At 44.1% G+C, this 23,694-nt stretch overlaps 1 protein-coding gene across 1 annotated transcript in view; it reads left to right on the plus strand.

Moving 5' to 3' along the window:
- Window positions 1-8,904: 8,904 nt before the first annotated feature.
- Slc26a5 (solute carrier family 26 member 5) overlaps window positions 8,905-23,694 on the plus strand; it is a 39,029-nt gene continuing 24,239 nt past the window's right edge. The window contains 6 exon segments of the mRNA NM_030840.1: window positions 8,905-9,056; window positions 9,885-10,024; window positions 14,819-14,929; window positions 17,187-17,353; window positions 17,847-18,011; window positions 20,935-21,087. Of these exon segments, the coding sequence (NP_110467.1) occupies window positions 8,905-9,056; window positions 9,885-10,024; window positions 14,819-14,929; window positions 17,187-17,353; window positions 17,847-18,011; window positions 20,935-21,087 (888 nt within the window).

Consider the following 23,694-nt stretch of genomic DNA (forward strand, 5'->3'; position numbering starts at 1 on the left):
TCTAGAGTTCCTTAAGAGTCTAATCCTTCCTGAGATCTTCCTTGAGCCCAGCCTCTCTTTTGGCTCCAACCACTTTTCTTTATAAACAATAAATCGTGACAAGTGGGAACATATACCTCTAATCACTATAAGGTAAACAATGCTAGATAAACATTGCCGTACTCAGCCTAAGGCACAGTTGGTGGGGCAGTTAGGATAAGAGCATAGTCTGTGAGCTGAGACAAACCGAACTCAATGCCAGCTGTCCTGAGGCCATCAGACCCTGAGGCACTTTATCTGACCGTGTGGACAATTGACTGCTGTGACTCTGCCAAGTTTCCCAACAGCTACCGGTTGTAACTGGTTTTGACTGGTGTGTTTCATAAGACCCCCCATCAACACAAACTTTTCACACTTTTTAATTCTGTCTGTTTTGTGTGCTCATATAAAGTATGACTAATAATTAATGTCAACACTGCTTAAATATTATATACGTATATGTGTACATATATATATACATATATAATTTTTTTCCATTTGTAATAACAAAATAGTGGAAGAAACCCAAATGAGTATCAGTAACAGAGTAAGTAAATCATTGTAAATATACTAGAAGATGTCATATTCCCATTAGAATCTATGTCTATAAAAACTTTAATGACATAGCAAAATGACTTTAATACAATGCTAAGATAGAAATCAAAGCTGCCAAAATGGTCTCTTGGCCATGTAAATAGACCACGTATGGGTATATTGCGCATATATATATAATTTATATACATTTATAATTTATGTGTACATTATAATATGTGTAATTTATGGATGAAGTATAAGTTTCTAGCTTTTTACAGTGGGCATAATAAAAAAAATAGAATACATTTTATATATCCAAAAAAAATATCAGTCTCATTTCCTGAGCCTTGATTTTTCCTCTTGGTCACAGCCCCAAAACTTTCGCCCATCCCCGTGTGCTTCTTCACTTCCCATGGGCCTGCCCACCTGAGTGGAGTGTTTAAAGGAAGCTGATGCAGCAAGCGTCCAATAATGTGTCCTAAAGCAATGAATGATAACTTACCAGTCCCTAAGTATAACTAAGTTCTAGGTTACAACCTAACATGTAAACAGAAACTCAGTATATTTAAACCCAGTATCAGAAACTCAGTATACATCATTTAAATGAATACTTAAATCAGTATCTCAGCCCTTGTGAAATAGAGCAGGTTTTTTAAAAAAAAAGTAACTAGGCAATTAAATTTTAATATAAAAATCTGTACGGTGGCACAAGCCCACAGTAGCAGCTGTGTGTCAGACCAAAGCAAGAGGATTTCTTGAGTCTAAGAGTTCAAGACCACCCAAGGCAGCCTAGTAAGCCTCCACCTAAAATATAGATTTTTTTTAATGTATGTGAGTACACTGTCACTGTCTTCAGACACACCAGAAGAGGGCATCAGATCCTATTCAGATGGTTGTGAGCCACCATGTGGTTGCTGGGAATTGAACTCAGGCCCTTTGGAAGGGCACTCAATGCTCTTAACCACTGAGCTATCTCTCTAGCCCCAGATTTCTTATCTACTGAGATGACAATTGCTGAATTATGAAGACTATATCCTAAGCCCTTTGGACTTTATATTTAGCCTCGATGCAGCATTGTAAGTATAAATTAAACACGCCGTGATTCCATGACACCATGATTGCACACTGAACGTCCTGTGGCTGTTTACAACAGGGTTCTCACAGAAAGAGCACCAGGATCTATTCTTACTTAACAAGGCCTCACAGACTTGCCTCCCAGCCAATCCCATGGAAACAATTCTTCATGGAGGCTCGCTTTCCCCAGGTGACTTGTTTGTGTCTAAAAAACTAAGCAGCACAGAGGCCCTAAGACTACTGTCCTCTGATCCTGTAATCCAAAGAAAACTACTCAGCTTCCAGACTCGAAGATGGTGCTCCCTGCTTGTCCATGTCCCTACCGTCACACACAGAATCTGTTCACACCTGTCTACGTGCAAAAGGATTGATGTTTTGAGCAAAAGGTCAAATTCTCTTCTTAGAGTGTTCTCTCTGGAAACCTTGATTTGAGACGAGGGAGCAGAAAGAGAGGCTAAATGGTGGTTGCCAGCCAGGGACCACCAGAAATGGTGGTTGCCCTCAGGGGTTACTGAGGAGGCTTTAGTGAAAGGGAATACAATGTCATTCAGGCAGGAGTAACAAATTCCAAAGAGTTGCAACACACAGTAGCCACAGCTAGCAATGAGGTCTCACACATTCACAATGTTAAGAAGGAGGTAGATCTAATTAAATGCTCTTGTCACAGAATAACAAAGATGTCGAGAGAAAGCTCCCAGAAGTCATAGACGTGTGGAGGGTGTTGAACATGGGGAGGGTTTCACGGATATATACTTACCCTAAATGCAGGCTTTCTTAACTACGCATAGTCTTTGCATTTCAATCATACCTTAACAACGTAATTTAAAAGTGAGCATAAAGACAGAGAACGAGACCCACCAAAGCGAGTATCTCCACGTGGATCCGACAAGCATTAAGCCTGCATACCAGACACCAAACAGAAACCACCAGAGTGGATTCTGTTTTATTTGTTGTCTGTTGCTGTGATAAACGTCAGGCCCAAAAAGCAACTTGAGGGGAGAGGGCTAACCTCAGCTTAAAGTTTAGCTTCCATCGTGGAGAAAAGTGAGGCAAGAGCTGGAACCAGGAGGTGGGAACTGGAACAGAAACTAAACCAGACACCATGGAGGACTGCTGCTTATTGGCTTGCTTCCTGTCCTACATCATTCAGCAACCACGTTTGTACAGCCTAGGCCCACCTACATCAATTTGTAATCAAGAAAATGCTCTCAGACATGTACGACCCTGGGTCGCTTTGATGGAGGCACTTCTTCAGTTGAGGCTGCCTCTCTCTGGGTTGTCAAGTAGACAAGCAAGATCATCATGGCATCATAACAAACCACCACAGGTTGTCCAACCGTGAAGCCGACAGGCTGTGCATTTTTCTGTCTTCGCTGACTGCACAGTAGAACAGATGAGAGCTTTTAAAAAGCCCCGTCCCTGCCGGATTCCCAGAACACTTAGATCAGAAGCCATGGTGATAGAAGCAGGCAGCAGCTGTAGATAAAGCTGCCCAGTTGACTCCAGTAACAGACAGAGCCGGGCTCCAGTGCCCAACACAGAAACAGCAAAAGGCAAGTAACGTTATACAGACTGAGCAGGTCGCTTTTGTGTATTTATGTGTATATGTTTTAAGAATATATGTAATAATTTAGAGACGTGTACATTAATTTTTGTTTTGTATAAATGTATATATGCATATTTGTATAATCATATATATGTTGTTTTGTACAAATATGTGCACATGTAGATAGATAGATAGATAGATAGACAGATAGATAGATAGATAGATAGATAGATAGATAGATAGATAGATAGATAGATAGATAAAACAGTTAATGAGAAAGGAGGCCATGACTTTTGAAGAAATCAAGGAGGGGTATATGACAGGGTTTAGAGGAAGGAAAACTTATGGAAAATTATGTAATTATATTACAACCTCAAGACATAATTTTTTAAAAAGTAATTTTCAAACCAGCATGGTGATACACATCTATAACTCTGGAACCTGAAATGGAAGGGAATCACAAATTTGAGACTATTATGGTCCTCAAGACAAAACTTTGTCTCAGAACCCAAAATTAAAAAAGGGAGGGAGGGGAAGGAGGAGGGGGGGGAGAGAGAGAGAGAGAGAGAGAGAGAGAGAGAGAGAGGAGGAGAAAAGAAGAAGAAGAAGAAGAAGAGGAAGAGGAAGAGGAAGAGGAAGAAGAGGAAGAGGAAGAGGAAGAGGAAGAAGAAGAAGAAGAAGGGGGGAAATAGAAAACACCAAGATGTATCACTGTACAGCTACATTCAGAGGGATATGACTGCAAAAGGCACGGCTACCAGAATGAATAAACTCCAGACAGGAACAGAGACAAATGCTTGCAAATTTTGGAAAGTCCGGACCTCTCGTGGTTTGGCAACAGAAATGTAACATGACACGCAGTTTTCTTATAAACTAGACTGTACCTACAATACTATGCAGAATGTAGAACTTATAGTAGATCCTGGATGTCAACCCTTGAAAATGCAAATCCTTAACAAATCATCTGGGCATGACCACTTCCGAATCACTCCAGTCCTAGTAGTCCCAAATATTGGACAAAACACACACACTTTCAGCGAGCCAATGGCTAAGCTATGAAATACATCTGTGATGGATCTTACCGCCTCGATTAAATCTCCTTAGAAAAACCTATTCTTGTTGAACCAGGCAGAAATCATTATAGAAAACCACAACTAATGAAAATCCAGACTTATTGCAGCCCAGCCTCAAATCAGACATCTACCACACAATTTCTGCCTCTAAGGCTTATATGGGTCATTGTGGAAGAGGAGGTTGGAAAAGGCTAGGGGAACAGGGAGTTTCTGGTGAGATTGTGTCTTCTAGGAACGTCAGGAACTGCACCCAGCGTGATTGCCCAAACATGAACTGAACAAGGACAGCATAAATATCAACTACCATTGTCTCACAGCAGTGGGGGCATCGATGTGAGCTCCTCCCCATCCACGAGAATGTGGACTGGCTTGATCCTGTGAGATCCCTGAAGCAGCCACAGCTGTCTGGATCATAGCTGCTGTGTGTCCTCTTAAGTGCTGGCAGAATTTTAAGTAACGGAAGCTTTTGGAAACCATACAAATGCATTTAGAAAAGCCACAAATGCTGCAAGGTATTAACCTGATCAAAATTACTAGGTGAATAATTTTGAAGTTTAAAAAAGTAAAATAAAATCAATATTTTGTTAGCTCCTTATTTGAAATTTTAACAAAAGATAATAACAAAAGAAAATCATTTATCATCTTAGAATCCAAATAAAAATTACTCAAATGAAATATACATATTTTGTTTTTATTTTCCCTGAATCTTTTTTTCCTTTTCTTGACTTTAAATTACATTGGATATCACTTTTCCTCAGGCAAATTTGTGTTTTAATTTTGAAGACAATGGAGGTGAGAGAAAGTGGAAAACTTTCCAAAGTGTATCTATTGTTAAAAAGTGTTTGAAATATTGTTTTGTGGCTGTATTCTTTTAAACACAATAGAAGATATTGAAATGATATATATGATGTATATGTATGTGTGTATATATAAATACACACATATACACGATGTATAGGTATGTGTTTATCAATGTGTATATTCTTGCTCTATATATGCTGTGACTATACAGTTATCAGACACATGGTAAATTAAAACACTCATAGACTTTTTTAAAAGATTTATTTATTTTATGTATATAAGTACACTGTAGCTGTCTTCAGACACACCGGAAGAGGTCATCAGATCTCATTACAGATGGTTGTGAGCCACCATGTGGTTGCTGGGATTTGAACTCAGGGCCTCAGGAAGAACAGTCAGTGCTCTTAACTGCTGAGCCATCTCTCCAGCCCCCAGACTTTTTTTAAAAATGGCGAACAGCAAGCTCGGAAGCGTGTTTACTACTAACATACGTCCTTACCGTATTTAAAATTCCCTGCAACACCAATTTCAATTACATTTAGCAATCGTGTTATTTTTATGCAATATTATATTGATTATATTGTCTGATATCTTAGAAAGCCTCCATTTAAAAATAATCTCATCAGGTTTTAAATTTCACTGTTACTTACCTAGACGCCAAAAAATTGTTCCCTTGTCCTTTCTTAGAGTCTTTTCCATATCTGTTTCTCTGTCTTAGGTTGTAAATTGGTGTTTTACTACCTGAACTGCTTGAATCATCTAAGGATGTTCTAGAATAAATAATTAATAATTTTACCTGGCACACACACTTGCATGAGACACACACACACACACACACACACACACACACACACAACAGTGAGAGGTGTGGGGGGAAGTGCACCCACCTCTTGGCTGAGTTCTAAGTTACCTTTGTGAGGCCAGACTTCAGTATTCGTATTCTTTCTTAAGTTACTGAAGAGATTCCAGGCTTAAGCAGAGTCCAAAGCCAGTGTTTTAAATGCCAAGTAAGACCTGAGCCCCTGAATGCCCTGGGGAAATTTTACAATGTGCATATAATCTACCTGGTTATAAAATAAAAGGAAATTTGAAGTTCTAGGAGAAATGAGGGGATGGTAAGTGGCCTTCAGAAACGCAGGTAAATGTAGAATTCCTGAGGTTTCAAGGACTTGGACATAACTGTAAGGACATCATTGGGTATGGTGAGATCCCAGCAAAACTGAGGCAGGCTCCTCCAAGTTCAAGGTCAGCCTGGGCTACACTGTGAAACAACGTCAGAAGAGGTAGAAGGGGAAGTGGTCCTGTGTCCTCTCCTCTGCTGCGTCTCACTGTCACCGTAGTGATTTCTTTTTTTTTCTTTTTTCTTTTTTTTTTTTTTTTTTGGTTCTTTTTTTTTCGGAGCTGGGGACCGAACCCAGGGCCTTGTGCTTCCTAGGCAAGCGCTCTACCACTGAGCTAAATCCCCAGCCCCACCGTAGTGATTTCTTAAGTGGCCACAGACGACACACACAGATGAGGGGCCGCCAGGAGCCTTGCTAACCCCAAATAAAAGATGTGATCATTACTGGTTCTGCTGGAGAAGTCTCCTTCGCTGGGTTACTGTTCTTGTCTTGGTTTATTTGTGCTGCTATAGCAAAACACCACAAACCATGTCTTCAGCGGGCAGAGAGCAGGCAAACTCCTTCCATCAAAGGACACCAAAGCCCATGTATGAAGACAGAGTCCTGCAGCTCAACCACCCATAACACCCACACATCCTCGTACTCCTGAATGGGCAATTAGATTTCAACACAAACTTTGTAAGCAACCAAAACATCCCACTGGTGGTACTCCCCTAAAACCCTTGCTGCATTCAAAGTGTTTGCCAACGTTCCGTTCTAGTCTAGGCTGCCGAATTTTCAATCCCCTTGAACGTACGTATTTGTCTTTGTCTGATGCTTTAAGCACAACCCCTCCTTGGATGTGATTCCAGTTTCATAAAACCTAAAAGCCTGACTTCTCACCATCACGGGGCTGTGCTGACCACAATTATCAAGCCACAATCCCAGGACTCCACATAAGACCAGATATTTACTTAACCCCAACTTAACTTACCTCAGGAACACTGAGTTTAGCTGCTGGGTACTTTTCATTAGCGATAACACAAGCCAATGTCACAGGAATAGGAGTTATCTCCCTCAGCGTGAACCACTTGACCCCCAGCTGGGAACTTTAGGAAGTGGAGCCTGGCTGGAGGTAACAGGTCTCCAGGAATGGCTTTGAAGATTGCAAAGGACTCCGTTTCTCTGTCTGTCTGTCTGTGTCTGTCTGTCTGTCTGTCTGTCTGTCTGTCTTTTATCTCTCTCCCCTTCCCCTTTCCTTCTCCTCCTCCCCTTCCCCTTCCTCCTTCCCCCCTCTTCCTCTGCTCCTCCCTCTCACCCCCACACCATTCTTTTACTCCCTTCTTCCTGGCTACCATAAGGCTAACCACTCTCTTCCACCATACCCTTCTGCTACAATGAAATGAAAGCATAAACTTTAAGAAATAATTCCTCCCATAAGCTGTTTTGCTCGAGGGTCTGATGGCAGTGACAGAAAGCCTGGCTGACACAGACCTCCCAGTCTGTCACAACCTAAAACACTGCAGACAGACGCAGTTTGTTTAAAACCTGACTGTCCCTTTCCAGCCTTACTCCCCTTTTCTCCACTCTGCTCCTTGTGATTATAATTTTATCATTGTCAGGAATGGTTTCTATGTTTTCTTTTAAAGGTGGGATCACTCCATGCAGCTCAAGCTAGACTGATACTATGTAGGCCAGGCTAGACTTGAATATTTTGATTTTTCTGCATCAGCTGAAATCTTCTCACTTTTATTATATATAAATGCCCATTGTGTCTCATTTTTTATTTAAGAAGTAAGTCCTTGAGATTTATTGACAATGACGTGTCTATAGCTACTTTCTTTTAGCTAGTACACATTGTTCCATTTATGTATACAGTGTGTATTTTTATCACATGCAAGTAGGTATTTCTATTTCTCCAATTACTATTGTAGTTCTCCTATGAATATTCTTTTTTTTTTTTCGGTTCTTTTTTTCGGAGCTGGGGACCGAACCCAGGGCCTTGCGCTTCCTAGGTAAGCGCTCTACCACTGAGCTAAATCCCCAGTCCCTCCTATGAATATTCTTATATGTCCATGCATACAACCACGTTGGGGTTTTGTTCTGCAAATATTTTACTTATATGAGTGCTTTTCAGTGTGTATCAAAGGAAAAGGTAACGATCTGCTACACTGTTCCGAACAGAGCCAACTTTAAAACAATATCATGGTGCCTTGATGGTTTTAACTTGGGACTACTGTGAAGGTCACCAAGGACTTCCTCCATGGGGTTACAAGCCTCAGCTCTGAACAGAATAGCAAATGAAACTTTAAGAAAGAGGGTAAACTATCTCCCAAGACGTGAGGTCAGTTTAAGGACAATCTTACCATCATCCCTTCTGTTTCACACAGCTGCTCAGTCTGCCTGATTTCCACTTCCCCCTAATGCAGAGCTAGGGGAATGGATTGAAGGACCGCCATTAACTTTAACATGAACTCTTGTTGAACATTTACACGTTACCTATTTATTGCTCTGAGGGGGGAATAAATAAGGTTCATGGTTTGTTTGTTTTTTCATTTGTTTTTGCTCACTATATTTGTAAGGGAGCACAGCTCTGCACAACAATATGGGATGTATTCTGCAGGTCGGAGAAATCCTCAGAGTCTAGAGCCTCCCGAGGAAAAGACAGCCTTTACCATCTAAAGTGGGTTTTTTATTTTCTCCCTAAGTGGCCATCCAGAAATGCTTGTCTCCTGCTGTTGGTGAACAACCGCAGACCATGGATCATGCTGAAGAAAATGAAATTCCTGCAGAGACCCAGAAGTACCTCGTGGAAAGGCCTATCTTCAGTCATCCGGTCCTCCAGGAGAGGCTGCACGTCAAGGACAAAGTCACAGACTCCATCGGGGATAAGCTGAAGCAGGCATTCACGTACGCTTAACCATTTCCTCCTCCGCGGCGTTTTGTGCGAGCGTCTCAAGGTCACGTGTGTAAAGGAGGGTTATCTGGCGAACTGGAAGAACAAACGGGGAGCACTGCCAGTTTGCAGAGCCACCCAGGGCGGTTCAGCTGCTGTCAGGGTTTTGGTTGGTCACGTGAGCACCGTGTATTTCACCACAGGTCCTAGTTTCAGGTCTGTTGCTCTAATAAAACAGCTTGGAAAAACCAATGTAAGGGAGGAAAGGGGTTCTTTAGCTTACAGTTCCATTACTGTAGGCAGCCAAGGTAGCAAGCATCCGATCCACAGCCAAAAGCGGAGGGTGGATACACAGGTGGATCCTTGGTAGCTCGCTCCTCCACTTGGCTTGGCAAATGGTCCCACAACAGGCTGGGTCATACTACCATTAACAGTCAAGGCAACTTCCCCACAGACAAGCCTGTGGACGAATCAGATCTAGATAATTCCTCATTAAGACTCTCTTCCCAGATGACTCTAAGTTATGCTAGCTTAATTAAACTAACCAGCATACCAGGTTCATAGATTTGCGACTGTGCCTTACATCTACATAAAGGTTTACATCTGTTCTCAAACTCTCCACAAAGCTCTAAAGCATCTACCTCCCGAATTGTCACCCAGGGATGGGTCAGCGTCTCTGTCCTTGTTCCCATCTGTGGCTCCCAGCCTGTTAGGAGCATCTTAATTGCTAATGGTGGATTGTCCCTTATCACTCCTGGAGTTGAAGGATAGAAAACCCCTCAGTGTGAGGTCCACAGAGGCGTCCCTCGCCATCAGCTGGGTCTGTGTCTTTGTCTTCTCAGGTGCACTCCTAAAAAAGTAAGAAACATCATCTACATGTTCTTGCCCATCACTAAGTGGTTGCCAGCATATAAATTCAAGGAGTATGTGCTGGGTGACTTGGTCTCGGGCATAAGCACTGGGGTGCTTCAGCTCCCCCAAGGTTAGTATAACTCATTGCTTTCTCTTGTTCTGGTGTGTGTCAGTCTGTCTGTCTGTCCATCTCTCACTCTCTGTCTCTCTCTGTATGCCTCTGCCTCACTCTGTCTCTTTCTATGTGTCTGTGTGTCTGTCTCTCTTTCTCTGTCTTGGTCTATCTGTGTGTGTGTGTGTGTGTATGTGTGTGTGTGTGTCTGTCTGTCTGTCTGTCTGTTTGTCTCTCACTCTTTCTATCTCTGTATGTCTTTGCCTTACTCTGTCTCTTTTTCTCTATGTGTCTGTGTGTCTGTCTCTTACTCTCTTTCTGTCTCTCTCTCTGCATGTGTGTGTCTGTCTCTCACTCTTTCTCTCTCTGTATGTCTCTGCCTCACTCTGTCTCTTTCTCTCTATGTGTCTGTCTCTCACACTCTTGCTCTCTGTCTCTGTCTATCTCTCCCTCTCTTTCTCTCTTTCTCTCCCTCCCTCCTCTCTCTCTCTCTCTCTCTCTCTCTCTCTCTCTCTCTCTCTGTATTTCACTGTTTGTCTTGCTCCCTCAAATAACCATTTAGCCCATGTTCTTCATAGTTTCAGATTCATGGTTTGTTCTTTTTGGTTTTGGGTTTTGTCATACTGTCCCAGTAACTTTTACCTAATTTTAAACTAATTTTTCAGAAATGTAATCTTTAAGAAGCCTTGGGGTCATTCACGGTAGAAAGTGATGATACTGGATGTGTCGCCCAGTCAACATTTTACTATAGTTGCAGTAAAGTTCTTGCTTCTAGGCCCATGACATAACTGAGAGGAGTTATGGCATGCTGAATTTCCCTTACAACTCCATGGTTTTATCTGTAATATAAGAATGTTAGAAAATATCAACTTGTGACCCAGGCCTGGTGGCACATGCCCTTAATCCTAACACAGATGGATCGCTGTGATTTCAAAGCCAACTTGGTTTAAATATCAAGTTCTGGACCAGCCAATGCTACACAGTGAAACCCTGTCTCAAAAAGAAAAAAGAAAGGTACATACATATTTTTAAACTATAAACACCATAAAGGAAAAGACAGGACACTGGAGATGACAGGGGAGCTAATTTAAGTAAAGAAGTATTGAAAAGTTGTTTGGAAAAGTGGACTCAACAATGCATTAATACAAGCAACTGTAATTAAATGACTTAGTGGATCACACGAAAAAAAGAAGGCCTCAAAACAGAAAGGGGTTGTCATAAAGAAGAATTGAAAAAAGAGGGGGAGGGGATGAGAGTGTAAGAGAGGGGGAAATGATCAAAATTTAGTATAATGAAATTGTAGAAAAAAATCAAAAAAATTTAAAAGCCAATGTGAGCTGAGCTCAGGTAGGTGAGAACAAGGGGACAAGCACTTCAGAAGGGACATTGTGAGTCAAGGTCCTGAGTTCAATTCCCAGAGACCACACGGTGGCTCACGACCATCTATGGTACCCTCTGCTGACCTGCAGGCAGAACACTGTATACGTAATAAATAGATAAATCTTTGTGAAAGAAAGGAAGGAGGGAAGGAAGGCAGGAAGGTAGGAAGGAAGGAAGGAAGACAGACAGACAGACAGACAGACAGACAGACAGACAGACAGACAGACAGACAGACAGAGGTTAGCCTGGCCTGGTGGTATCAGCCTGTAACCCCTGCTGTTCAGAGACTGGGGCAGGAAGATTATGTTAATGGCCTCCCCAGTCTACAGAGAGGACTTCTGCAAGGAGTCAGACTAAATGGAAAACAATTTAAAGTCAGGCACACGTACTAAGCTACGTGAGCACCAGGATGGAGGGACGAAAACAAACCTTGGTGGCAAAGGGAAAAGGCTTGCTGTTGTATAGTGAGAAGCCAGAACACTAGAAAGTCAATGGTTTCCACTCAGAGTTGTTAAATTAGGCAATGACAACTGGAATTTGTGAACCCACCCTGCAGAACACCGGGCACTGACACACTGTCCACTGAGTCTCTCAGTCAGTATCAGTTCCATCCTTGCTCTAGGAACTGCTGTGTGTCGTAGGATGCTAGCGGCTTGCTGGCCTTTGACCCCACGCCATCACGATGACAGTGTCTCTAGAATGTTCCAGAAAAGCAGGACAGGTATTAGTCCTGGGGTGATTGCTCCTGGAGATGACACCAGGAGGGGGCAGTAGGGAGCAGGGGCCGCCCCTCCCCAGCCAGAACCTTGGCTAGAAATCACTTTTTAAAGGACCAGGACTAGCGTGACTGCACCATTGCATATGAAGCAGGGATGCTTTCTGACTCTTTGGTTTGCTGGCCACTTTCCTATCGAAGAATTAAAACACAGTCAGTGCATTTTCCAGGTATCCTAGAAATCTCTCTGAGATCTCCAGGCTGAGGACCAAGAGTGGAGGGGTCAGAACCAGGACTGGGAGTGATGGCGCCAGTCGTCCCTACCACGCATCACTCCAGCAGAATGCGGGAGGGAGAGGGAAAAAAAAGGAAGGAAGGAAGGAAGGAAGGAAAGAAAAGGAAAGGAAAGAAAAGGAAAGGAAAGGAAAGAAAAAAGAAAAGAAAAGAGACAAACCCAAATAAGTCCACACATCTACACAGCCATTTTCATAATGCCCAAACCTTGGAAGCAAGATATCTCTGCATAGGTTAATGGTTTAAAAAGCAAAAAAACCAAAGCCAACCACGGCACATCCAGAAGACGGAACACTACTCACCATTAAGATGAGTAGTAAATAAAATGAGTTCACTGTGTATGGAAAGACAGGAGAAACGCACATGCATATTTCTAAGGGAAAGTTGTGGGTCTAAAGGAGCGTGAAGTATGTAATTCTGATGCACTGGAAACAGAAAAGGATAAGTGGTGACTAGGGATTTGTGAGGAGGGAGGAGCACGAAGGTAGACTATGGGGGATTGGAGGCCCAGGGGGACTACTCGGTATCATTCTGTAATGGGAGGTGCATACAGGACACAGGACATCACAGGGAGCCCAAGCCTAAACTTTGGGGGATAAGGATGTCTCATTGCAGGTTCACCCTTTGTAGCACATGTACCACTGTGATCTGGGAGCATTGACAGTGGGGACAGCATGTGAGGGAACAGGAAAAATACCGAAACTCTCTACACCATCCGGTTAATCTATCATGAGCCTAGAACTGCTCTGGAAAAAGTCCATTTTTAAAAAGTAGGAGTAGTTGACAGGTAAAGGCTGATGTGAACTATCTGGGGCTATGGAACGAAGAGAGGGCCCTTGTTGTGTAAGAACATCCTATGACCAAACGGCAGCCATCTTCAGGAGCCTAGCTGGGCCTGTATACCAAAGACCACCACAGCCAGGCCTGCTCACTGCTGCTCACAGCTGATATTTCCTCTGGGACCAAGGGGGCAGGGAGGGTCATGGGACCTTCACCTGAATATCCAGCCACCTCTTCCATTCAGCTTGTGCAAGTCTGCCCCACTCACACACAGCTCCAGAGTCCCTGGGAGAAGCTAGAGCATTGGTTCACAACCTGAGGGTCTTGACCCCTTTGGGAATTGCATATCAGATAGGCCACGTGTCAGACATTTACACAGCCTAGCAAAATTACAGCTATGAAGTAGCAACAAGGTAACTTTCTAGTTGGGGCTCACCACAACATTAGGAAGGCTGATAGAGATGGGAGGCCATGCTGGGTGCACAGCTTACAGTGTGGCTGCTTCAAGGTTGCCCACATTCCACCGCAACCCTCACCCATTGCTCTGTCAGTAAGCCTGATAAACTCATTGCCTTCTCCGAGTGTGCTCTGGTTGAATCACGTTCCTGGGACCTTAGGAGGAAGTAGATATTACTCACGTCTCTCCCCAAGGGGAGGAATTGTAGCCAAAGCCCCCTAAAGGGCGTAACCTGCTTTTCTAAAGACTTGTGGGATAAAGTGTCAGTCGTTCTGTTTGGAAAACTGCAAATGTGGAAGTGGACCAGGCTTGGCTCACTTGGGAGATACCTTTTCAAGGTTACATACAGAATGAGCAGATGGCAGCAGGGAAGTCTGGGAGACCCTAACTTCTGATGAGCGGCAAGTGAAGGAGCCTAGGTGTCAGGTGGAGGAGAACGCATAGGCCAGGAAACGTTCCTGTACGGATGCTGAGATCAAAGGGGTCCTCAGAGAATCCTCAAACAAGCCATTAGGGACAGCACCATCCAGGTGAGCCGGTACCAGACTGTATCTGTCAAGAGACATCTTTCTACTCTCACCTGTGGCAGAAGGCAGAAAAGCCCATCCACGCAGACGGGAGGTGACAAGGCAAACCTCCTGGTTCAGTTGCTTGCCTCACTGTGGTGACAAAATATGGGACAAGAGTACCTCAAGGAAATCCCACTTTGGCTCAGTTCAGGGCACAGTCTGTCGTGGCGGGGGAAAGCTTAGCAACAGCAGGAGCTTGAGGCAGCCAATCACATTCCGTCTACGGTCAGGAAGCAGGGGGAGATGAACACTGCTGCTCAACTGGCTTCCTTAAATCAGCCCAGGTCCTGGGGAACGGTACAACCCACATTTTGAATGGTTTTCCCACCTCGACTGACCTCATCCATATAGTCAATCCCTCACCGGCTAGCCTAGAGGTTTCTCTTCCGTGAGTCTAGATCCTGTCACGTTGACAGTCGGTGTTAGCCAACATCCTGCTATAGCCTGGACTATGCAGACACCAAATTGTTTGTGGGGTTGAGGCAGAAGGGAAGGCGGGCCAGACCCACACACTTACATTAAGGTGGGTACCACACGCTCCTCAGAAACCAAGGAGTGAAAAGGAATGCTCTGCTGTTTGCTCGCCATGACGCCATGTCTGCTCTCTGGTCCTGCAGGCTTAGCCTTCGCGATGTTGGCAGCTGTGCCTCCGGTGTTCGGCCTGTACTCCTCGTTTTACCCCGTTATCATGTACTGTTTCTTTGGAACCTCCAGACACATATCTATAGGTAAAAAAAAAAAAAAAATGATATTGGGCGACCTAGCCCAAAGCGACTCCTCCAAGCTTTGCAGTGTGATTGTCACTATTGCTTTAATTGCCTTCTCTGTGTGCCTATCGTTGTTTCCAAAACGCCACTGCACTCTGCTGAGGCTGTATGTGGGAAGTCAAGCTCCTGCCCCGACCAGGTTCATTCTCTAGCAATAAAAAAGCATCCCTCTTCTTCCTCCTCTTCTTATTCCCCCTCCCACTTCTCCAAGATTTCTAAAATTAATAGCATTCTTATAATCTTGGGTTAATTACATGGGCAGCTTTCTTGCTTAAGAGAGCAATTACTGGATGCTATACAACGAGATTAGGGCTTTATTTCATAGCACGCTTGGCTCGTGTCTGGTTTTCCTTCTTATTTGTTTTAATAAGCTCAGGGTTTCTAATCCCATCGGGCGTACGTGTGTTTTCATCATACTTTAAGCCCCAGGTTCTCCACGTTCTCTCTGCAGCGCATTTGGGAACCGATTCGTGGGAATTTAATTATATCAGAGCTTTGTGAGGCCGGGAGCAGCGAACACACTTGTACAGTGTTTCAGATATCTATTGCTTGGCGACAAATGCTACCCAACGTTAGAAGCTTATATTGTATATCGCTTTCAAGAATATAAATTTAGGGGTTGGGGATTTGGCTCAGTGGTAGAGCACTTGCCTAGGAAGCGCAAGGTCCTGGGTTCGGTCCCCAGCCCCCAAAAAAAAAAAAGAATATAAATTTAAAATTTGTAAATAAATGGGATTTGTAAAAAGACAGTCATGTTACTATCTCTTCTAAAGCCAAGAAGAGGCCAGCATTTCAGAAGGACTTACCCAGGCAACTCCCTGCCCCCCTCTTTCTCCTAGCTCCTCCCTTTCTTCTCCTTCTCTTCCCCCTGATCTTCTTTTTTTGAAGATTTATTTATTTATAAGTAAACTGTAGCTGTCTTCAGACACACCAGAAGAGGACATCAGATTCCATTACAGATGGTTGTGAGCCACCATATGGTTGTGAGATTTGAACTCAGGACCTCTGGAAGAGCAATCAGTGCTCTTAACCACTGAGCCATCTCTCCAGCCGCCACCACCCCCTTCATCTTTTATCCATGCGGTCTCAGGAACTGTCCACACGGCCTTGCTAGAGCTTTCTCACACATGGTGACCTAGGTTCCAGCAGAGGTTTTGAAGCTTTTGAGCCAGTAAAATGACTCAGGAGCCTGTCTGTAACTGTGGGCTTTTCTACCCTCGCCTCTGTTCCCAAATAATGACTCAGAGACTTACTTATGTTCAATATTAGGCCATAACTAGCTTGTAACTTATATAATCTGTTTAATCTATTCTATGTCTGCCACATGGCTGGTTACTTCTCCTCAGTTTCACGCATCCAATCTCCTCCCAGGTGGTGGTGGTGGGGAATCTCTCTTCTACTCTCTCCCAGAATTCTAGTCTCTCTACTAGAACTCCCACCTTCTATTTCCTGCCTCTTGCTAATAGGCCATCAGCTTTTTATTGGCAGGTGATGCTTACACACAGAGCACACGAGATCATCCCTACATGTGTCTCAATGACTGATGATCTGAGTTCAATCCCTGTGACCCACTAGAAGGGAAAACCTGACTCCCATAGTAGTCCTGTGATTGACATACATAAGCTATGGAGCAAAATGCCTACTTCTTTCTCTCATATAGGGGTGTGTGTGTGTGTGCACGCGTGTGTGTGCATGGCTACATCAAAACTCCTTTGCAAAGTACATGGGATGGGTTCTATGGCTTAAGTGCCTAGGACCTGGTATGTTCTCAGTCATGTAGATAGCATAGACGTCACCAGGTAACACAGTACATGTGACATCTCTCCTAACTATTGAGTGAGGAGCAAAGTTCAAGATAAAAGTCTAGGAGTGAAGACTTTTGAGTAAGTGTAATATTTCAGGGGGGTTCGGTTGTGTCCCAGCCCTAAAGACACACATGACCAGGCTGTTAACAACATTCACTCCCAGCCTTCTGGGTGGGAAACAAGTATATACAGCCCTTCTGTGGAAGAAACAAGCCTGCGTGCCTCACTTTCCTGTTTTCTCTGGTGCTTATCTGTGAGCATGCAGATCCGAGAAGTCACTCAGGGCTCCTGCTGCTTCATTATCTTGGTTAAAATTGTTAGAGGCCCCTGAGCAGAGATCACTCCTGATGATCGCATCAGTGGCTTCATTCCTCAAGCTTCTGATCAGAGCTACTCCCCTGCCTCTGTTTCAGGTCCTTTTGCGGTTATTAGCTTGATGATTGGAGGTGTGGCTGTCCGCTTGGTACCGGATGACATCGTTATCCCAGGAGGAGTAAATGCAACCAATGGGACGGAAGCCAGAGATGCGTTAAGGGTCAAAGTCGCCATGTCCGTTACCCTACTTTCAGGAATCATTCAGGTGAGACTGCAGTGTGGGGAGATGGACTCTGTCTGTCCATCCATGGAATAAACGCCTAATGAATTCTCTCAGCTGGTCTCACAGTGTGCGGGCAGAGGCAGACAGCAAGACCCCAGAACTGAGGGCTCCAGACACTTCAACTACCTGCTTGCCGGTGCTTTAGCTGTGACTAAGAATGCCTAGCGAGCTTCCCTTGAGTGATCTGAAAGCAAAAGGAGTTTGAGGGAGTGGGTGGTTTGGGTAAGAGGCCTCCCTTGGGGGCTTGGAGGCAAAGGCCTGTGTATGAAGCATGGTCTGCATGAGTGAGCCCCTCCCAGCAGGGTGTAAGCCTGGGTTAGCGTCACATTCTTTATAACCAGTGATGTTAGCTGCTGCACAGGTCTACGGGATTAGTCAATAGCGTAGAGAGAAATGCACAGGTTTCCCGTTGGTTGTCATTTCCTGACTCACCGTGCCACTTGTTTTGTTCCTCTGTCATTTTTTAAAAACCTAGTTTTGCCTAGGTGTCTGTAGGTTTGGATTTGTGGCCATATACCTCACGGAGCCGCTAGTGCGAGGCTTTACCACGGCGGCGGCTGTGCACGTGTTCACCTCCATGTTAAAATACCTGTTTGGGGTCAAAACTAAGCGGTACAGTGGGATCTTCTCAGTGGTGTATGTAAGTAAGAGACTCGTGACTCCCTGGTTCTGGCTCCCTACCCCTAACCCTGTTCGCTTCTATGTATCTTTTACCTTCAAGGCTTCAAAGGAGAAGACTTAGTTATTCTAAGACTTTCTGGGAAGACGGCTGCAACCATGATTAGACCCAGACATCCACGTTGTGGATATGTGATTCTAAAAGGAATTTGTGCTTAGGTTCCTATCAGTGGCTGCACCAGTCACTCTAATTAGGTGCAGAGATAGATAGATTTTAAGAGAAAATTATGTTCTTGGGAGAGAGGGGTACAGATATTAATAATACTTTATGATGTAATAGGAAACTGAGTGTGGCGCTCTGCACATTTAATCTCAGCACTTGGAAAGCAGAAGCAGGCAGATTTCTGTGAGTCTGAGGCAAGCCTACTCTACGTAGTGACTTCCTGGTCAACTGGGGCTTTGTAGTGAGACCGTCTCAAAAAACAAACAAGTAAAAGACATAATAGGAAAGTACATCTCTCTTAAAGGCTGCCTATTCAAGCAGGCAAAAATAAGTAAGGCTGTAAGTGGTTTAACTAACATAAGTAATGGGTTTAATAAAACATGTGTAGACTATACACCACAGAGAAAGCAAAATGGATTGCAAGAGCATAGCAAAAATAACTGACCAAATTAAAGTTTATTATATGACGTTGATAACAAATTCTGAAATTCAACATTTTTTTCACACAATCCGATATAGCTAAAAATCATTCACAATACAGTTCCCCAAATCCTGAAGGGGGACAAGAGAGGTGTCGCAGATTTTAAGAGCACTTGTTACTGGTGCAGAGTACCAGAGTTCAACACCTAGCACCCACCTCAGGCAGCATAACCGCCTGTGTCTCCAGCCCCAGGAGATGCAATGGCCTGTTGCGGATTCATTAGGCACACGGAAACATGAACACATGCACACGCTCATGCGTGCACACACACACATACACATACACACATACACAGAGAGAGAAAGAGAGAGAGAGAGAGAGAGAGAGAGAGAGAGAAGTTAAAAACAAAACAACTAGTACTTGTTTAGAATCCAAGAAAAAAATGCATTTCTAAATGGCCCCTGAAGTAATTGTAGCCAGTTGACTACTACAAAGGACATTTTCAGACCCTCAGCCATAGCCTCTGCAGGCCTGTGCATGCCAGACCCTTCTCTAGGCAAGATGGTGATCTGAGTAGACGCGGCCTGGCCTTGGAGCTGGCAGTCCAATGGGAAGATAGCTGTGGTAGCCCATGAGTTATTCAGCTCATTACAAGTATGTTAAATGCTACAAAGAGGGGAGCAGAGAGCTCAGAAAGTACAAACACCTTTAGATTGGGGTTCTGGGACAGCCATTTTGAGGTGCTGACATTTACATTTGAACCCTCAGTTGACAATACTGGAATCAAACTGTAAAGATATCCCATAAGTTATTGATTTCTTGTGACAAGTGGAAACACACCTCAGACTCTGAGACTTCTCAGAATGACTCGTCCCAGAGAATATGCAGCCTGCGTGCGGCCTAGGCTGTGCAGCCCAGGTGTGGGGGCCTCTCTCTTCTGTTGGTGTCAGATGAAATGATTATATTTGGGGTATCCAGACCATAGCTCTAAGCTATGACTAAGTAGCTTTCTTCTCTACCTCTCCTGGGCTTCTTTCTAAACATCTTTCCCTGGCTGCAAAGCCTGCCTGGCTTCACTATCAACTTCTCGTGACGATTTCTTCTTAAAAAACAAAAACAAAAACAACAACAACAACAAAAAAAAAAAAGCCTTCTCTAAAGCTTTGCCGTGTTTTTACCTCTGAGTATCCTGCAGTGCTGACCCTGATTCTTTCGTGATGCTCACAAGTCAGCCCCAGGGTCGTTCTTTCTGTATGTACAGGAGCTACATTCAGATATCAACAGATCAAAAACGCCGTGAGCCTTGCCCAGTGGAGCACCCCTGACATACTGACACTCTAGAGGACCATGAGTTCAAAGTCGGCATGGACTTCGTAGTGAGCAACTGTCTCAGACAAAACAACAATGAACCTATCATGCTGTCAGATAAGAATTATGAATATAAAATATTCATAATTACAGTTAGGTAAAAGAAAAATGCCTCCTAACCTGCGGAAGATATAAGGAGAAATGCTTCATCCTAAAACCTTTCAGTTAGTGTGCTAAGGCTTGAACCCGGGGCCTGAAGCATGCCAAATATGTATTCTGCCACTGAAATCTTACTTGCTATGTACTTTTAAAATATTCACTGACTACTTCAACTCAAGTCGCTTTTAAGCTGAGGCTCATTGGGATTATTTTGGATTTTTTTTCCTGTGTTAAACTATACCTGACAGGAAGTTAGGCTGAGAGGTGCCTCGGCAGTCAAGAGCCTCTTCTGCCCCTGCAGGAGACCTGGGTTTGATTTCTAGCACCCAGTGGTGCCTCACAACTGCCTGTCACCCCAGCGCCAGGAGACCCAATAACCACTTCTGACCTTCACAGGCTCCCATATGCGCGTTGTTCAAGTACACACACTCGGGCGTACACACAGACTCAGTCAGTATTTTAAAGGTTCACACGACTTTTAATTCTTTTTTTTTTTTTTTTCCGGAGCTGGGAACTGAACCCAGGGCCTTGTGCTTGCTAGGCAAGCGCTCTACCACTGAGCTAAATCCCCAACCCCGCCCCCATGACTTTTAAATACACAGTGCATTCTTTTGACCACGAAGCTGAGGTCGCCCTCCATTCTGGAACCTTCCTGAGCAACGGGGATGGAAGCGTCCCACTCAGAAAGTTCCCACCCCTTTCTCTCCACCCAGCCCTGCTAGCCTCTGTCGCCCCTGTCTCTGTGGACTGCCTGTCTGGGGACCTCACGCGTGTTGACTCATGCGGTCCAGGAGCCGTTGCTTGACATAACGTCCGGTGTTCACTGTGTTACAGAGTACCGTGGCTGTGCTGCAGAATGTTAAAAACCTCAACGTGTGTTCCCTAGGCGTCGGCCTCATGGTTTTTGGTTTGCTGTTGGGTGGCAAGGAGTTTAATGAGAGATTTAAAGAGAAACTGCCAGCGCCCATTCCTCTAGAGTTCTTTGCTGTAAGTACGAGCGCCTGATCCCGCAGGGGATTCTGAAGCCAGTGATTGGGGGACAAGGAGCTGGAGGGTCCTCATCTCTGCCCTGCAGAACAACTAAAAAAAAAAAAAAACATTGTAAAAAGAAAAATGCTGTAAAATGAAGATATGGATAACCTTTAAAATCTAAGCGTAAGGCCCTGGGTTCGGTCCTCAGCTCCAGAAAAAAAAAAAAAAAAAAAAAACCTAAGCGCAGATACAAATAAATGCACACTTTAACATTGGTTGCCTATGAAAGGTGGGATGTGGAAGAATTTGGGGTTTTTTTTAAATTATGTTTTTTTAAATATCACGCAGTATTTTAATTAACCATGATAACATCAATACCTTTACTTACTATAATAAGGTGACTTCCACTTTGAAAAGTCAAAATCTCCCCAATTTTCTTTGTTTTCTGGTGCTCCTAGACTGAAAGAAAATGTCTCAGGGCCTCACATAAGTCAAGTCCAAATGTCTCACAACATATTCATGACTGAAAAATTAGTACCATTTTATAAAAAAGAAATGTGCAGATAAATTGAAATAAACAATACTAGGTCCTTAAATGACCACAGTGGTTTGTTCATGGATGCGCGCCTGGAGTGGGCCTTCCACAGCCGCAGACCTGGAGTCAGAACGAACACCACTTCCACATTCCTCTTCACAGAGAGCATCCACAGAGCACCCAGGTTTTGTGACAATGTGACAGTATCAGAAGGAACGCGGTCTGAACGGATGTTCAAACTGGCAGCTGCCTCCAACTAGGAGTCTACACAGCTGTTTCCCTGCAGCCTTTAAATCCTCAGTGGCTTGCTCAGTGGATTCCTGAATTGAAACTTTGGAACCCACAAAGGTTTTTATTTTTTTCCAAAAAATCACAGGCGTCAGCCTGTATGTGCCTGTAATCTCAGCCTTTGGGAAGCTGACTCAGGAGGATGGTGATTTCAAGGCTAGCCTGCGGTACATAGGGAGAACTTGGTTTTTTAAAAGAAAGAAAAGAGCAACAAAAGTAATATATATTTGATACAAATTTGGAAGCAGAAAAGCTCTAGCTGGGAAAACAACTGTCTGACGTGGCTCACAAAGAACTCCTTGCCTTGGTCTTAGCAAAGTCCCACAAGTATCTTTTTTCCTTTTATTCTGTGCTTAGAATCTCATTGGGGCTTTCTGCGCTAGAAATATGTCTGCCCTGAGCCATATTCTGGTCGTTTCTTAGAAAGTGAAAGGGCAAAAGAGATCTAACAATTTCAGAACCCCTTCTGTGGCTAGGATCTGGGGCAGAATTCCAGCTTCTCCTTAGAACAGCAAGAGGCCTGGGGCAGCTGTGCCAGGAGAAGGGCAGCAAAGCCCGCTGAGGACATAAACCATGCAGGTGGTCGTCCTATGTTGGGTACCAGTTCTGCCCACTGCCCAGATTCCTTTTAAAGACCCCTTCCTGCTTCCCCAGGGAGTGGCTCTCCACAACTATCATTGAAATTACACTCTTTCAATAATATCTTCACAGAGCCTTTTAAACCTCTCTCCTAGGCAGATGTGATGGCCAGACAATCTGAGTTCTATCCCCAGGCCCCACGTGGTAGAAAGAGAAAAGTAACTCCCCAAAATTGTCCTCTGACTTCTACTTACACAATGTGGCATGTACTTGAGTGCACACACACACACACACACACACACACACACACACACAAACTTCATGGTTCTTTTTAAGCATGCAGTCTATGTTTTATTATAAATTTGTCTTGAGTTTTGCATTCGGTGATACATCTCTTCATGTCAGATGGTTTGGTAATGAGTTACCACCATCATAAAATCGAGCCTTGAACCGTATTTGTTCTATGAGCTTAAATATTCTAGGCATCCCTCCGGTTTAAGATGTACAACAGATTCCTTTCTAGTTGACAGGTACAAATGCCCTCACCGTTACAGAGCCATCTCACTGGAGGGAGCAAAGCTACTGGTACCCCTGAGTCTGCTGTGTCTAACAGACACAAGCTGGCCTTACCAGCAGTTATACAGAGGCCACCCCTGGAGGAACTGCCATCCCCAGTGCTCTCCTTCCTTCTCTCCTGGATAGCCCATCCCAAAAGTTATGGAAGCCATAGTTGCTGAGGATGAAGGGAGAAGCTATCACACCTTCTGCCGTGTTCGTCTGCTTGAAGGTTGTGCTTTGTAACTCATGTAAATCTAGGTTCTGACCGTGCAGCCTGGCAAGCACCACTCCAAGTGACATGCTATATGTGTACTCTGAACCTGTTACCCTCTGGGAGGCTTCTGGCCATCCCCATACTGCTTTCCCAGAGGCAGGGACAGCAGCAGAAGAATTCTAAAGCAAATGTGGGTTCCATGGTGATATGTGAGTTTAGCACCCTCACCTCACACTTAGTATGGCCAACATTCCTGCCCCAAACTCAAGGCCAACCCTAGTGATGGCCTCCCCAGCTGCAGTCAGCTAACCAAATGCCTCGCCTGGAAACAGCAAATAAGAAAAATGGGTTCTGGCCTTGAGCTGTGGGCTCTTTGTGGGGTAAAGTCAGAGAGGAATTGGCTGGCAGCTGAAGACCCTACTCTGAATACTGAGAAGTGAGGACAGAT

Source organism: Rattus norvegicus, chromosome 4, assembly GCF_036323735.1.
Source record: "Rattus norvegicus strain BN/NHsdMcwi chromosome 4, GRCr8, whole genome shotgun sequence".
Classification (NCBI taxonomy): domain Eukaryota; kingdom Metazoa; phylum Chordata; class Mammalia; order Rodentia; family Muridae; genus Rattus; species Rattus norvegicus.